This window comes from Halichoerus grypus, chromosome 8, assembly GCF_964656455.1.
Source record: "Halichoerus grypus chromosome 8, mHalGry1.hap1.1, whole genome shotgun sequence".
NCBI lineage: Eukaryota > Metazoa > Chordata > Mammalia > Carnivora > Phocidae > Halichoerus > Halichoerus grypus.
Genome location: NC_135719.1, coordinates 26,725,001 through 26,742,032, shown reverse-complemented (window position 1 = coordinate 26,742,032; position 17,032 = coordinate 26,725,001). Strand labels below are relative to the sequence as shown.

Below are 17,032 nucleotides of genomic sequence, written 5' to 3'. Positions count from 1 at the left end.
TTCTGACTGGCGTGAGGTGGTATCTCATTGAGGTTTTGATTTGAATTTCCCTGATGCCAAGCGATGTTGAGCACTTTTTCATGTGTCTGTTGGCCATTTGGATGTCTTCTTTGGAAAAATGTCTGTTCATGTCTTCTGCCCATTTCTTGATTGGATCATTTGTTCTTTGGGTGTTGAGTTTAATAAGTGGTTTATAGATTTTGGATACTAGCCCTTTATCTGCTATGTCATTTGCAAATATCTTCTCCTATACTGTCGGTTGTCTTTTGGTTTTGTTGACTGTTTCTTTTGCTGTGCAAAAGCTTTTTATCTTGATCAAGTCCCAATAGTTCATTTTTGCCCTTGCTTCCCTTGCCTTTGGCAATGTTTCTAGGAAGAAGTTGCTGCAGCTGAGATCGAAGAGGTTGCTGCCTGTGTTCCCCTTTAGGATTTTGATGGACACCTGTCTCACATTTAGGTCTTTCATCCATTTTGCATCTATTTTTGTGTGTGGTGTAAGGAAATGGTCCAGTTTCATTCTTGTGCATGTGGCTGTCCAATTTTCCCAACACCATTTGTTGAAGAGACTCTCTTTTTTCCATTGGACATTCTTTCCTGCTTTGTCAAAGATTAGTTGAACATAGAGTTGAGGGTCCATTTCTGTGCTCTCTGTTCTGTTCTATTGATCTATGTGTCTGTTTTTGTGCCAGTACCAGACTGTCTTGATGATTCCAGCTTTGTAATAGAGCTTGACGTCATCTTAAGAACACCACAGATGGCAATCAAGATCTCAAAATCAAGATCTCACCTTCCCCAAAATGGAGACACAACACGTATTAAAAAAAAAAAGCTCTATTTGTAATAGAGCTTGAAGTCCGGAATTGTGATGTCACCAGCTCAGCTTTTCTTTTTCAACATTCCTCTGTCTATTTGGGGTCTTTTCTGGTTCCATACAAATTTTAGGATTCTTTGTTCCATTTCTTTGAAAAAAGTGGATGGTATTTTGATAGGGATTGCATTAAATGTGTAGATTGCTCTAGGTAGCATTGACATCTTCACAATATTTGTTCTTCCAATCCATGAGCATGGAACATTTTTCCATTTCTTTGTGTCTTCCTCAATTTCTTTCATGAGTATTTTATAGTTTTCTGAGTACAGATTCTTTGCCTCTTTGGTTAGATTTATTCCTAGGTATCTTATGGTTTTTGGTGCAACTGTAAATGGGATCGACTCCTTAATTTCTCTTTCTTCTGTCTTGTTGGTGTATAGGAATGCCACTGATTTCTGTGCATTGATTTTATATCCTGCCACTTTACTGAATTTCTGTATGAGTTCTAGCAGTTTTGGGGTGGAGTCTTTTGGGTTTTCCACATAAAGTATCATATCATCTGCAAAGAGTGAGAGTTTGACTTTTTCTTTGCCAATTTGGATGCCTTTTATTTCTTTTTGTTGTCTGATTGCTGTGTCTAGAACTTCTAATACTATGTTGAATAGCAGTGGTGATAGTGGACATCCCTGCCGCGTTCCTGACCTTAGGGGGAAAGCTCTCAGTTTTTCCCCATTGAGAATGATACCAGACAAGACAGTCTGGTACTGGCACAAAAATATTGAGGTATGTACCTTCTGTCCCTATACGCTGAAGAGTTTTGGTCAAGAAAGGATGCTGTACTTTGTCAAATGCTTTTTCTGCATCTATTGAGAGGATCATATGGTTCTTGTTTTTTCTTTTATTAATGTATTGTATCACACTGATTGATTTGCAGATGTTGAACCAACCTTGCAGTCCAGGGATAAATCCCACTTGGTCGTGGTGAATAATCCTTTTAATGGACTGTTGGATCCTATTGGCTAGTATTTTGGTAAGAATTTTTGCCTCCATGTTCATCAAGGCTATTTGTCTGTAATTCTCCTTTTGGATGGGGTCTTTGGTTTTGGGATCAAGGTAATGGTGGCCTCATAAAACGAGTTTGGAAGTTTTCCTTCCATTTCTATTTTTTGGAACAGTTTCAGAAGAATAGGTATTAATTCTTCTTTAAATGTTTGGTAGAATTCCCCTGGGAAGCCATCTGGCCCTGGGCTTTTGTTTGTTGGGAGATTTTTGATTACTGCTTCAATTTCTTTAGTGGTTATAGGTCTGTTCAGGTTTTCTATTTCTTCCTGGTTCAGTTTTGGGAGTTGATACATCTCTAGGAATGCATCCATTTCTTCCAGATTATCTAATTTGCTGGCATAGAGTTGCTCATAATATGTTCTTGTAATTGTTTGTATTTCTCTGGTGTTGATTGTGATCTCTCCTCTTTCATTCATGATTTTGTTGATTTGGGTCATTTCTCTTTTCTTTTTGATAAGTCTGGCCAGCGGTTTATCAATCTTGTTAATTCTTTCAAAGAACCAGCTCCTTGTTTCGTTGATCTGTTCTACTGTTCTTTTGGTTTCTATTTCATTGATTTCTGCTCTGATCTTTATTATTTCTCTTCTCCTGATGGGTTTAGGCTTTATTTGCTGTTCTTTCTCCAGCTCCTTTAGGTGTAGGGTTAGGTTGTGTATTTGAGACTTTTCTTGTTTCTTGAGAAAGGCTTGTATTGCTATATACTTTCCTCTTAGGACTGCCTTTGCTCCATCCCAAAGATTTTGAACAGTTGTTTTCATTTTCATTTGTTTTCCATGAAATTTTTTAATTCTTCTTTAATTTCCTGGTTGACCCATTCATTCTTTAGTAGGATGCTCTTTAGCCTCCATGTATTTGAGTTCTTTTCAACTTTCCTCTTGTGATTGAGCTCTAGTTTCAAAGCATTGTGGTCTGAAAATATGCAGGGAATGTTTCCAGTCTTTTGGTACCGGTTGAGATGTGATTTATGACCTAGGATGTGATCTATTCTGGAGAATGTTCCATGGGCACTAGAGAAGAATGTGTATTCTGTTGCTTTGGGATGGAATGTTCTGAATATATCTGTGAAGTTCATTTGGTCCAGTATGTCATTTAAAGTCTTTATTTCCTTGTTGATCTTTTGCTTAGACGATCTGTCCATTTCAGTGAGGGGGTGTTAAAGTCCCCCACTATTATTGTATTGTTGTCAATGTGTTTCTTTGCTTCTGTTATTAATTGGCTTATATAATTGGCTGCTCCCATGTTAGGGGCATAGATATTTACAATTGTTAGATCTTCTTGTTGGGTAGACCCTTTAAGTAGGATACAGTGTCCTTCCTCATCTCTTATTACAGTCTTTGGTTTAAAATCTAATTTGTCTGATACAAGGATTGCCGTCCCAGCTTTCTTTTGGTGTCCATTAGCATGGTAAATGGTTTTCCACCCCCACACTTTCAATCTGGGGGTATCTTTGGGTCTAAAATGAGTCTCTTGCAGACGGCATATAGATGGATCTTGTTTTTTTATCCAGTCTAATAGCCTGTGTCTTTTGATTGGGGCATTTAGCCCATTTACATTCAGGGTAACTATTGAAAGATATTAATTTAGTGCCATTGTATTGCCTGTAAAGTGTTACTGTATATTATCTGTGTTCCTTTCTGGTCTACGTTACTTTTAGGCTCTCTCTTTGCTTAGAGGACCCCTTTCAAGATTTCTTGTAGGGCTGGTTTCGTGTTTGCAAATTCCTTTAGTTTTTGTTTGTCCTGGAAGCTTTTTATCTCTCCTTCCATTTTCAATGACAGCCTAGCTGGATATAGTATTCTTGGCTGCATATTCTTCTCATTTAGTGCTCTGAATATATCATGCCAGTCCTTTCTGGCCTGCCAGTCTCTGTGGATAGGTCTGTTGTCAGTCTAATGTTTCTACCATTGTAGGTTACAGATCTCTTCTCCCGAGCTGCCCTCAGGATTTTCTCTTTGTCTCTGAGACTCGTAAGTTTTACTATTAGGTGTTGGGATGTTGACCTATTTTTATTGATTTTGAGGGGGGTTCTCTGTGCCTCCTGGATTTTGATGCCTGTTTCCTTCCCCAAATCAGGGAAGTTCTCTGCTATAATATGCTCCAATATGCCTTCTGCCCCCTCTCTCTTTCTTCTTCTTCTGGGATCCCAATTATTCTAATGTTTCATCTTATGGTATCACTTAACCTCTCGAATTCTGCCCTCGTGATCCAGTAGTTGTTTGTCTCTCTTTTTCTCAGCTTCTTGATTTTCCATCATTTGGTCTTCTGTATTACTAATTCTCTGTTCTGCCTCATTTATCCTAGCAGTTAGAGCCTCCATTTTTTATTACACCTCATTAATAGCCTTTTTGATTTCAACTTGGTTAGATTTTAGTTCTTTTATTTCTCCAGAAAGGGTTTCTCTAATATCTTCCATGCTTTTTTCAAGCCCAGCTAGTACCTTTAAAATCATCATTCTGAACTCTAGTTCTGATGTCTTACTAATGTCCATATTGATTAGGTCCCTGGCAGTTGGTACTGCCTCTTGTTTTGTTTTGTTTTTTTTTGAGGTGATTTTTTCCGTCTTGTCATTTTGTCCAGAGGAGAATAGATGAATGAGAGAACAAAATGCTAACAGGGTAACAACATCCCCAGAAAAATATACACTAAACAAATCAGAAGAGACCTGAAACCGGGGGAAAAGAAAGGGAAAGAAAGAAAAGAGAAAAAAAAAAAAGATAAAAAACAAACAAACAAAAAAACAGAATATGATCAAATATGATCAGGCTGGTGCATAGATCAGTGCCACACACTAGATTTTGGGTGTATTTTGGTCTGTTAGAAGAAAGTGCCTCCCAAAATTTTAAAGAAAGAAAAACTTACATATGTACAAAAATAAGGGTTAATACGATGAAGGGATGGAATATGACTGTAAAAATGAAAATTATAAAAGATTTTATAAAAGGAATTGATAAGAAGTTGGTTGAAAAAAGAAAGAAGAGGATTAAAAAAAATGTGATCAGGCAGGAGACTAGAACAAAGCCATACATTAGAGACTTAGGGTATATTTTGGTCTGTTAGAGGAAACTGTATCCCAAAATTTTATAGAGAGAATAACTTACATGTATATATATATACCAAAAATAAGGTTAACTACTATGAAGGGATAGAATATGACTCTAAAAATGAAAAATAAAAAAAGATTTTTTAAAAAAGGATTGATAAAATGTTGGTTGAAAAAGGGAAAAAGAAAAATTCAAAAAAAAAAAAAGAAAAAGAAAGTTAAAAAAAATAACTTTGAAAGACTAAAGAATCATGGGAAAAAAGCCATGAATTCTATGTGCAGTATTCCCCTAGCGCTGGAGTTCTGCTGTTCTCATTGATCGGTAAACTTGGTCTTGGCTGGCTGTTCTTGCTGATCTTCTGGGGGAGGGGCCTGTTGCCGTGGTTCCCAAATGTCTTTGCCGGAGGCAGAATTACCCCGCCCTTGCTGGTCCGGGCTAAAGTAATCTGCTCGGGTTTGCTCTTGGGAGCTTGTTCCCTGCAAGCTTTCCATACAGCTTTGGAGGACGAGAGTGAAAACGGCGGCCTCCCAATCTCCTCCCTGGAGGAGCCAGAGGAGCCGAGAACTCGGGGCCCCGCTCCTCAGTGCGCCCACAGAGAAAAGCAGTCAATCACTCCTGTCTCCCCGGTCTCCGGCCGCGCTCCGTGCTCACCTGGCCTGTGACCAAGCGTTTCTATCTCTGGCTCACGACCCCACGTGGAGTCTCCAAAACCAGCAGATCCCTGTGGTGTGCTTCTGTGCCACTACTTCCGGGGGAGGAAGAGGAGTCTCCCCGGATCTGCCGCTTGTTGGGTCCCTGCTGGAGGAGCAGTGGCCTGACTGTGCTGCGGATCATGGTTTATGGCAACCCCGCCTGAGCTCAGAGCCCGCACCTAGGCTCCGTCTCTGCAGCCGGCTTCCCTGCTCCAACACCTGGGAGCTCTGCTGCACTCAGGCACCCCTGGTCTTTCTGTGACCCCGAGGGTCCTGAGACCACACTGTCCCTGAGAGGGTTCCACCCCCCGCTTAGCCACTGGAGCGACGTCCCTCAGCGGAGCTGACTTCTAAAAGTTCTGATTTTGTGCTCCGCGGCTCTATCACTTGCCAGAAGCGGCCGACGGAGGCCCCCTCCCCCGCCATCTATCTTCCCGAATATCGCCTCAGATTCACTTCTCCGCACATCCTACCTTCCAGAAAGTGGTCGTTTTTCTGTTCAGAGAGTTGCTGCTATTCTTTTTTTCAATCTCCTGTTGAGTTTGTAGGTGTTCAGAATGGTTTGATCCGTATCTAGCTGAATTCCTGGCACCAGATGAAATTTAGGTTTCCTGCTCCTCTGCCATCTTGCTCCTCCAAACCATACTTTATTTCTTAATTTAATTTAATTTGGTGTTAACTCTTCAGAATATTTCTTTTGCTCCCATTTCAGATTGAAGAAGAAATAAATGGCTGTTTGCAGTTTTTGCAATCTGTTTACTCAACATTTGGCTTCTCCTTTCAATTAAATTTGTCAACAAGACCTGAAAACTTCCTAGGAGAGGTTGAGATATGGGATGAAGCTGAAAAGGTAGGGGGAGACAGAGTGCACACCTTCCTTTCTGTGAGTGTGGAAACCACCTGAGTGACTGTAGTTACTTTGCATGAGGAGGATGCCATGCTTTGCAATAGAAAGGTTTAAATTGGAAGTTATGGGATAAATACACAGATTATAGAATGTGGTTGTCCAGTTTTCTTCGTAACAGTGATAATAACAATATATTTGTTTCAAATAGTTTAAAATTTATATCAGGTTTTTATTTATACTCTTTCAGTCTCAGTCACTAATAACCAATTTCCTAAGTTTTTAAAGGAATCCTCTGATTTGCAGGTACTCTTGGTGTGTGTTCAGCTTATTTTAAACTGTTGCCTGTTGAGCCAGCTTAGTGTGATTCATAGATGTAGATGCACACACCCGATGCTTGAATCCTCTCCGCAGTCACAGCCTCTAGTGCTATCCTCTATCTAGAGGCACCCAGAGACTCACATGTAACATCTCAGCTTTGGAGAACAAGATTAAGGAGCTCATGATGCTTCTCTCTCTCTCTCTTTTTTTTCCCTTCTTACTAAACATGAAAAGAATACAGTACATTTCCTGTGTCAGTTTTTATTTGAAATGAGGATGGTATTATGGCCAGACACCCCAGGAATGCCTAAACCCTGACCTGCCTGTTGATCCACCTTTTCATAGAATACTCACAGACGATGATCATATAGATCATTAAGGAACTAGAATCAGAGGAACACTATATTGATAGTGTTAGTTAGTTTTCTGTTCGGTACTGAGGCAGGCAGAGAGTGGGTAGAAGCAGTTTAGGCTTGAGATCTAATTACGGCCTTCTCCTCCCCACTGTCCCATGCCCATCCTAAATGCACCTTCTTCCGTATCTGTTGCATAGAGGAAGACAGTCAAATTAGACAGCCTGCCCCTGCCTAGCCACATGGAGGTAGGAAGAGGAAAAGAGGGCACAAAGCTTGACTCTGGAACACGTTTTGCCTATTTTCAAAAAGGTTAGCTCCATGAGTGAATTATAGAATAAGCATTAAGGTCTGAAATGATGATGATGATGACGATGATGGTGATAACACCTAAGGTTATGGTGGGCTTAAGTGGAATAATTTATGTGAGGAATTTGTCATAGTGCCAGGCACATGTAAGTGTTCAGTAAATGCTACATGTTGGTATTATTAATAGTAGTAGTATTATCATTATTACCACTCCATACATGGAGTTCAGGGGGCCAAAAAGTGGGTGGACCAGGTGTGGGCCTGGCACGGGGAGAATGGGCCGGGCTGTCCCACCAACATTTTGCTCTCTTTTAGCTCACTGATTGTTCCTTTAGAAGATGGGAATCCTTCCACTCTGGGGGAATTTCTCCCATGATGTCTACCCCTGATCTGGGAATCAGTGAGATGAATATATTTTTTTTGTCTTCAGATGTCTTTGAAATGCTTTGAAAGAGACAGTAGTTAAGTCAGCTCCAAGGCCACATTGTTCCTGGGTCATCAGTTCACCATTACCTTATTTCTTATCTCAGATTGTGTGTAGTTATGGAACCCAGCAGAACTCACTGGAGAGCTATGCAGTGTAACCATCAGATGACAGCTTGTCCAAATAACCAAAATGTCAGGAGCAAAAAATACCCTAGATTTGAATGATGTGAGTCCTGTTTTCTATTAAGTTTCCTCACGAAATCTGTGACCTAAAGAAAATCTACTTTTTCTTGTGAAAATTAAAATCCAAAAGAAATAGTTTAATGTTCTATATGTCCAATTTTTTAATTTAACCTAAGCTCAGCTATGGGGTTCCCACTCAGATAAATGTGAAGGGAGTCTGGGCTGCTGCTTCAGCAGACCTGATCTGGCCTCTGCCCCTGGAATCTATGTAAATCCACCCCTCTCCAAATCTCTCCTGCATCCCACTTTTCCAGCATTCCAGTGAGCCATTGAGATCCCTAAGAACATTCCAAGCCCACACCCACAAAATTCCAAGCAAATTGATATGTTTAGAGCCCAGCCTGTACCACAGCATAGACCCACAGTGCTATTGGGAGCCAGAGACTTGGTTTACCTGGAAAAGAAGGATAGCCAGCCAGTAGGGGAGAAAAGGAGATACTGATTTCTCCTCTACCAGGGTGCAGGCAGTGTCCACAGATGTGAATTACAGTGGTTCAGTCTCCCCTCAGACATACACTTCCTCCCATACCTTGCATAAACTGAAAGCTTTCTTAGCTTTGGCTGTTCCTATTAGGCCGTCTGATTACTGTGTCCTCAGAGGCCCAGTGAGGATCAGTGCCCTCTACTTTATGCTTTTCCCCCCAAACTGGCCCTTTTTTGGCTTTTTAATTCCCTGAGAGCCCCCTAAATTCTCCCTATCACTTAGTTCCCTCCTGCAGCAGGTCCTCATTTTCTCTGGGAATATATTCCAGTATCTCTTCTTGCAGAAGCAGAGTAAGGCAGAGGCTAGCCTCCCAACCTGTGAAATGAATCTGTGGTGGTGGCCTTCTCCAGTCCTAGGTAGAACGCAAGCTGCTCTAGGAGGGTCAGGCCCATGAGGGAGCCTCCTGGGATCTCAGCCAAGACCAGCACCTGACGCACTCTAACTGAGATCCTAGAAAATCCTGCCAGGACCCCATGAGTTAGCTTTCTTGATGACTCTGGCTTTGGACCCCAGCCACCACCACTGCTTTGACTTCCCTGTTAGCAGTTTATTCCCAAATGTCAACCCCCTCATGGGCACCGATATATTGAGGTGATGACAGGACTTTGGATGCTGGTATGGCAGTATTCTGGCCAGGGACCGAGGAATGCCCAGGTGCTTCCCAAGGAAGCTATATCCATAGGAAATAGCCAGAAGACTCAAAGACACTTATAGTAATACTTCTACCCAATCACCAGCAGTTCTGAGGGTTTTCACTACAGTCTAAAAGAATTTATGTGGCTTAGGCTGAAGATCAAAGTGGGCCTCCTGCTCCCACCCACTATAAATCATAAAGGACACCCCTCCCTAGCTACATGTACAGAGGTATAGAAAAGCAAGAGACAGTAGCAAGGCCCTTCCCCTTGACCTTCTTACCCACCTAAACACAGAGCGGATGGGGGAACACAGGGTGGATAAAGGAGAAAGATCAAAGTTTCATGCCTTTTAATGAGTGGAGGCATCACCTACTAAGAGTTGGGAAGTGTGTAGGCGGAGGGGGCCTGCATTGGCTTCCCTAAACACTTGCCTGGAATTCACTGGAACAGCTTAGTACATTGTCTTTTAATTTTTCCAGTTACAGTGTGTATGAGAGCAAGTACCATCTTAATCATCTTTATGTAGCCCCTGCTCAGTAATTTATTGGATATAAAACATGCCCAATAAATATATGTTAAGCTAAAATAGAATATAATTAAGATTTGTAATAACTTATTTTTTTGAGCTATGTGGCAAAAAATAAAGAGTACAATGACATATAAGTTTTAAATGTTCTCTTCTTTAAAAAAAAATAGCAACTACAGAACAGCTTGGTGGAATTTGGAAAACCATGGAAGATGAACCCAGGAGATGGAGCATTTTATGGCCCTAAAGTAAGTAGACTATATGCCTCAAAAAGAGTAAAAATTTAAAGGAAAAATAAAAGCTGTCTTTAAGCAAATATCATTTAATTTACAGATTGATATAAAAATCAAGGATGCTATTGGCAGATATCATCAATGTGCTACAATTCAGCTGGACTTCCAACTACCTATTAGATTTAATCTTACATATGTTAGGTGAGTAATTGAATATGACAAATAAAGTAGTACTAATATGCCAATCATTTGTCATTTGAACATTAGCAATACAAAAATAAACATCAATACATGGACTAGTAAATGTCTATTATTATATGTGTGATATACTCATATATTTTTTATATATGATTTTTTCAAGTTTTTATTTAAATTCCAGTTAGTTCACATACAATGTAATATCAGTTTCAGGTGTACAATATGGTGACTCAACACTGCCATACAACACCCAGTGCTCATCACACGTGCCTCCTTAATCCACATCACCTACTTCACCCATCCTCCCACCCATTCCCTTCTGGTAACCATCAGTTTGTTCTTTATAGTTAAGACTCTGTTTCTTGGTTTGTCTCTCTTTCTCCCCCCTACCCTTTGCTTGTTAGTTTTGTTTCTTAAATTTCACATAGGATTGAGTTCCACATATGAATGTCTCTCTCTGACTGACTTATTTCACTTAGCATAATACTCTCTGGCTCCATCCATGTTGTTAAAAATGGCAAGATTTCATTCTTTTTTATGGATGAGTAATATTACATTGTGTATATATATACCACTTTTTAAAAAATTTTTATTTATTTGAGAGAGAGAGAGAGAGAGAACACAAGCAGGGAGAGGGACAGAGGGAGAAGCAGACCCCCCACTGAACAGGGAGCCTGACATGGGCTTGATTCCAGGACCCTGGGATCATGACCTGAGCCAAAGGCAGACACTTAACCAACTGAGCCACCCAGGCACCCCTGTACTACTTCTTTATCCATTCGTTGATCAGTGGACACTTGGGCTGTTTCCACAGTTTGGCTATTGTAGATAATGCTGCTGTAAACATCAGGATGCATGTACCCTTTTGAATTACTATTTTTGTATTCTTTGGGTAAATACCTAATAGTGCAATTGCTGTATCATAGTGTAGTTCTATTTTTAACTTTCTGAGGAACCTCCATACTGTTTTCTACAGCAGCGGTACCAGTTTGCATTCCCACCAGCAGTACTAGAGGGTTCCTCTTTCTTCATATCCTCTCCAGTACCTGTTGTTTCTTGTTGATTTAGCCATTCTGACAGGTGTGAGGTAGTTTTGATTTGCATTTGATTTCATTGTAGTTTTGATTAGCATTTCCTTGATGGTGAGTGATGTTGAGCATCTTTTCATGTGACTGTTGGCCACCTGGATGCCTTCCTTGGAAAAATGTCTATTCATGTCTTGTGCCCATTTTTTAATTGGATTACTTATTTTATTGTGTGTTGATTTGTATAGTTCTTTATGTATTTTGGAGGCTAACCCTTTATTAGATATGTCACTTATAAATATTCTCCCATTCAGTAGGTTGCCTTTTAGTTTTGTTTCCTTCACTGTGCAGAAGCTTTTTATTTTGATTTAGTCCAATAGTTTATTTTTGCTTTTGTTTCCCTTGCCTCAAAAGACATATCTAGAAAGAAGTTGCTATGGCCATTGTCAAAGTTACTGCCTGTGTTCTCTTCTAGGATTTTTATGGTTTCAGGTCTCACATGTAGGTCTTTAATCCATTTTGAATTTATTTTTGTATATGGTGTAAGAAAGTGGTCCAGTTTCATTTTTTTGCATATAGCTGTCCAGTTTTCCCAACACCATTTGTTGAAGAGACTGTCGTTTCCCCATTGGATGTTATTTCCTGCTTTCTTGAAGATTAATTGACCATATAATTGTAGGTTCATTTCAGGATTTTCAGTACTTTTCTGTTGATCTAGGTGTCTGATTTTGTGCCAATACCATACTGTTTTGATTACTCCAGCTTTGTAATATAACTTGAAGTCCAGAATTGTGGTGCCTCCACCTTTGCTTTTCTTTTTCAAGACTGCTTTGGCTATTTGGGGTCTTTTGGGGTTCCATACAAATTTTAGGACTGTTTGTTCTAGCTATGAAAAATGCTATTGCTATTTTGATATGGATTGCATTAAATGTGCAGATTGCTTTGGGTAGTATGGACATTTTAACAATATTTGTTCTTCCAATCCATGAGCATGGAATGTCTTTCCATTTCTTTTTGTCATCTTTAATTTCTTTCATCAGTGTTTTATGGTTTTCAGAGTACAGGTCTTTTACCTCTTTGGTTAGGTTCGTTCTTGGGTATCTTACTGTTTTTGATTCAGTTGTAAATGGGATTGATTCCTTAATTTCTTTTTCTGCTGTTTCATTATTAGTGTATAGAAATGCAACAGATTTCTGTACATTGCCTTTATATCCTGTGACTTTGCTGAATTCATGTATTAGTTCTAGCAGTTTTTTGGTGGAGTCTTTGGGGTTTTCTATATAGAGTATCATGTGATCCGCAAATTACAAAAGTTTTACTTCTTCCTTGCTAATTTGGATGCCTTTTATTTCTTTTTGTTGTGTGATTGCTATGGCTAGGACTTCCAGTACTATGTTGAATAAAAGTGGTGAGAGTGGACATCCCTGTCTTGTTCCTGACGGTAGAGGAAACAGTCTCAGTTTTTCCCCCATTGAGGATGATATTAGCTGTGGGTTTTTCATATATGGCCTTTATGATGTTTCCTCTAAACCTACTTTGTTGAGGGTTTTTATCATGAATGGGTGTTGTACTTTGTAAAATGCTTTTTCTGTATCTATTGAAATGATCATATGGTTCATATCCTTTCATTAATGCGATGTATCATGTTGATTGATTTGCAAATATTGAACCACTCTTGCAACTCAGGAATAAATCCCACTTGATCATGGTGAATGGTTTTTTAATGTATTGTTGGACTCAGTTTGCGAATATTTTGTTGAGGATTTTTGCATCTATGTTCACCAGAGACATTAGCCTGTAGTTCTCTTTTTTTGTGGTGTCTTATCTGGGTTTGTTATCAGAGTTTTGCTGGCCTCATGGAATGAATTTGGAATTTTTCCTTCCTTTTATATTTTTTGGAATAGTTTGAGAAGAATAGGTATTAACTCTTTAAATTAAAGTTTGGTAGAATTCGCTGTGAAGCCATCTAGTACTGGACTTGTGTTTGTTGGGAGTTTTTCATTACTGATTCCATTTCTTTGCTGGTTATCAATCTGCTCAAGTTTTCTATTTCTTCCTGTTTCAGTTTTGGTAATTTAGAAATAGAAACATATGTTTCTAGAAATTTATGCATTTCTTCGAGGTTGTCCAACTTGTTGGCATGTAGTTTTTCATAATATTCTCTTATAATTTGTTGTATTTCTGTGGTGTTGGTTGATATTTCTCCTCTCTCATCTGTGATTTTACTTATTTGGGTCCTTACTCTTTTTGATAAATCTGACTAGAGGTTTATTAATTTTATTAATTTTTTCAAAAAATCAGCTCCTGGTTTCATTGATCTGTTCTATTGTTTTAGTTTCTATATCATTTATTTCTGCTCTAATCTTTATTATTTCATTCCTTCTGCTGGCTTTAGGTTTCATTTGTTTTTCTTTTTCCAGTTCTATTAAGTATAAGGTTAGGTTGTTCATTTGAGATTTTTCTTGCTTCTTTAGGTAGTACTGTATTACTGTAAACATCCCTCTTAGGACCACTTCGTTGCATCCCAAAGGTTTTGGACCCCTGTGTTTACATTTGTTTCCATGTATTTTTCAATTTCTTCTTTTATTTCCTGGTTGGCCCATTTATTTTTCAGTAGCCTATTATTCAACTTCCATGTATTTGTGGTCTTTCCAGATTTTTTCTCGTAGTTGAGTTCTAGTTCCACAGCATTGTGATCAGAAAAGGTGCATGGTATGACTTCGATCTTCTTAAATTTGTTGAGGCCTGTTTTGTGGCCTAATATGTGATCTGTTCTGGAGAATGTTCCATGTGCGCTTGAAAAGAATGTGTATTCTGCTGTTTTAGGATGGAATGTTCTGAATATATCTCAAGTCCATTTGGTACAGTGTGTCATTCAAAGCCATTGTTTCCTTCTTCTGCTTAGATGTCCATACATTGATGTAAGTGGAGTGTTAAAGTTCCATAATATTATTGTGTTATTATCAATGAGTTCCTTTATGTTTGTTATTAATTATTTTACATATTTGGGTGCTTCTATGTTGGGTGCATAACTATTTACAATTGTTATATCTTCTTGTTGGATTGTCCCCTTTATGATTATATAGTGTCCTTCTTTGCCTCTTGTTACAGTCTTGTTTTAAAGTCTAGTTTGTCCAATGTAAGTATTGATTGTTACCCTGGCTTTCTTTTAACATCTATTTGCATGATAAATGTTTCTTCATTCTCTCACTTTCAATCTGCAGATGTTTTTAGGTCTAAAATGAGTCTCTTGTAGACAGCATTTGATGGTTCTTTTTTTTTTTAATCCATTCTGACACCCTGTGTCTTTTGATTGGAACATTTAGTACATTTACATTCAAAGTAATTATTGATAGATATGTATTTATTGCCATTTTATTACTTGTTTTGTGGTTGTTTCTGGAGATTTTCTCTGATCCTTTCTTTCGTCTTTCGTGTTTTGCTGATTTTGTTTAGTGATATATTTGGATTTCTTTGTTTTTATTCTTTGCATGTTTATTAGTGGTTTTTGATTTATGGTTACCATTAGGTTTGTATATAACCTTTTCTGCATATAGCAGTCTGTATTAAGTTGTTGGTTGTTTAAGTTTGAACCCATTCTTCTCCTCTCCTCCCCATGTTTTAGGTGTATGTTATTGTATTTTACATCCTTTTTTGGTGAATTCTTTGACTGATTTTTTACAGAAATATTCATTTTTACCACGTTTGTGTTTCCTGCCTTTATACTGTCACTTTTGGTCTCTCTCTTCCACTCAGAGAGCCCCCTTTAATATTTCTTGCAGGGCTGATTTAGTGGTCACAAACTCCTTCAGTTCTTGTTTGTGAAACTTTTTATCTCTCCTTCTATTCTGAATGATAGTCTTGCTGGATAGAGTATTCTTTGCTGCAGATTTTTCCCATTTAGCACTTTCAGTGTATCATGTCACTATCCTCTGGCTTGCAAAGTTTCTGTTGAAAAATCTTCTGCTAGCCTTATGGGTTTTCTCTGGTGAGTTATTGACTTCTTTTGTCTTGCTCTTTTTAAGATTTTTTCTTTATCACTATACTTTGCAAATTTAATTGCAATATATCTTGATGTGGGCCTGCTTTTGTTGATTTTGATGGGAGTTCTCTGTGCCTCCTAGATCTGGATGCCTGTTTCCTTCCCCAGATTAGGGTAGTTTTCAGCTATGATTTTCTCAAATACAGTTTTTGCCCTCTTTTCTCTCTCTTCTGGGACTCCTATAATATGAATGTTGTTACATTTGATGGAGTCACTGAGAACCCCAAGCCTATTGTTGTTTTGCATAATTCTTTGTCTCTTTTGTTCAGCTTAATTACTTCCTATTACTTTGTCTTATAGGTCATTAATTCGTTCCTCTACCTCTTCCAGCCTGCTGTTCTTTGCATCAAGTGTTTTCTTAATCTCGTTTATTACATACTTCATCTCTGTGTGATTCTTTTTTAATTCTTATCTCTGTGGTAAGGATCTCACTGACGTCTTCCTTTCTTTTCTCAATTCCAGTGAGTATCATTATGATCATTACTTTAAATTCTCATCAAGCATGTTACTTACATGTGTTTCACTTAGATCTCTGGTCGTGGCCTTATCTTGTTCATTCATATGATATAAGTTCCTCTGTCGTCTCATTTTGTCTACATCTCTGCCTGCTTCTCTGTGTTAGAAAATCTAGTTATGTCTTCTACTCCTGAAAGTAATGGCCTTATGAAGAAGAGGTCTTGTAGTGCCCAGGCCTGGCACTTTAGGGAGTGTCTCCATTGTGTGCTGTGTGCTCTGCTCTTGTGTTCTGGCTGTTCTTTCCTTCAAGCTGGTCATCTGCCGAGGCTCTCCTTGCCTGATGTGGGCAGTGTTTGGTCCCTGGGCTGAGTGTGGTGAGTTTTAACTAGGGGTGCTCTGGTCTGCTTCTGAAATGAGACGTGTCATCACCTCCACTAGAACTGAGGTCCTGTAGAACTTTCTGATTGGGAGATGTGTTGTGGGCAGGGGTCTGTAGTCTTCTGGGGGAGAGGCCCACTGCACTGGGACTGAGGTAAGTGTGACCGAGAAGGGCAGTTCCATTGGAGTGCGGGGGTGGGGAGGTGGGATTTGGTGTGAGCAAGTTAGGCAGCCAGTGTCCACACTGCGCTGCTTCCCAAAGGTGGCTCTGTTTATCCTGAAGCCTGGGGGAGGGAAATGACGCTGGCTAGCTCCTTTGTTCCTGGAGAGGCCTGTCCATGAATGCTTCCTCTCAGGGACTCACTCCAAGAAGAGCAAATATTCTCCCCACTGTGTGCCCCAGGTACTCTTCAGATTGCTTTTTCCATGCTGCCTGCCCCCCGGGTTGTTTGCCTGCCTTCTCTCTAGGACTAGGGCAGTGCCCTCTAGGCTCTATCCCAGCCAAGCCTGCTGATTCTAAAATTCTAGACTTAAAGCCCCACTAGTTGCAAGAACTCATGAAATTCAGTCCCTCTATTTTCTAAGCCAATGGCTATGGGGAAACATTTTCCTTGTGTGTTCCCCCGTGTGCTCGTCTCTCTCTTGCCTTTCAGCACGACCATGGCTCCCTCCACACCACAGCAGCTAGGATCCTTTTCTCCCCTAAACCATGTCTCTGCACTTTCTACCTTCTTTGATGTGTCTTCTTCTCTCCCTTTAGTTGTGGAGTTTGTTCTTTCAGTCTTCAGTTGAATGTTTTTGATTTCTGGGGTATTTAGGATGATTTGATAGTTAGCTAGCTGTATTCATGGGATGAGGCAAGCCTAAGGTCCTCTTACTTCACCACTATCTTCCTGTCCCCAGTTCCCAATATACTCATATATTTATGTACCTGCTTATAATGTATTTGGGGATCA

General features: G+C 39.4%; 1 protein-coding gene across 3 annotated transcripts in view; it reads left to right on the top strand.

Annotated features, from left to right (window-relative positions):
* Positions 1–17,032, top strand: part of TARS3 (threonyl-tRNA synthetase 3) — a 76,111-nt gene that overhangs the window by 39,465 nt on the left and 19,614 nt on the right. For 2 of the 3 annotated variants that reach the window (XM_036084749.2, XM_078078971.1), the window contains exons 13-15: positions 6,316–6,453; positions 9,915–9,992; positions 10,078–10,178. In XM_036084749.2, coding sequence (XP_035940642.2) covers positions 6,316–6,453; positions 9,915–9,992; positions 10,078–10,178 — 317 coding nt within the window. The remainder of the gene's footprint in view (positions 1–6,315; positions 6,454–9,914; positions 9,993–10,077; positions 10,179–17,032) is intronic. The other variant, XM_036084750.2, reaches the window with a different exon arrangement.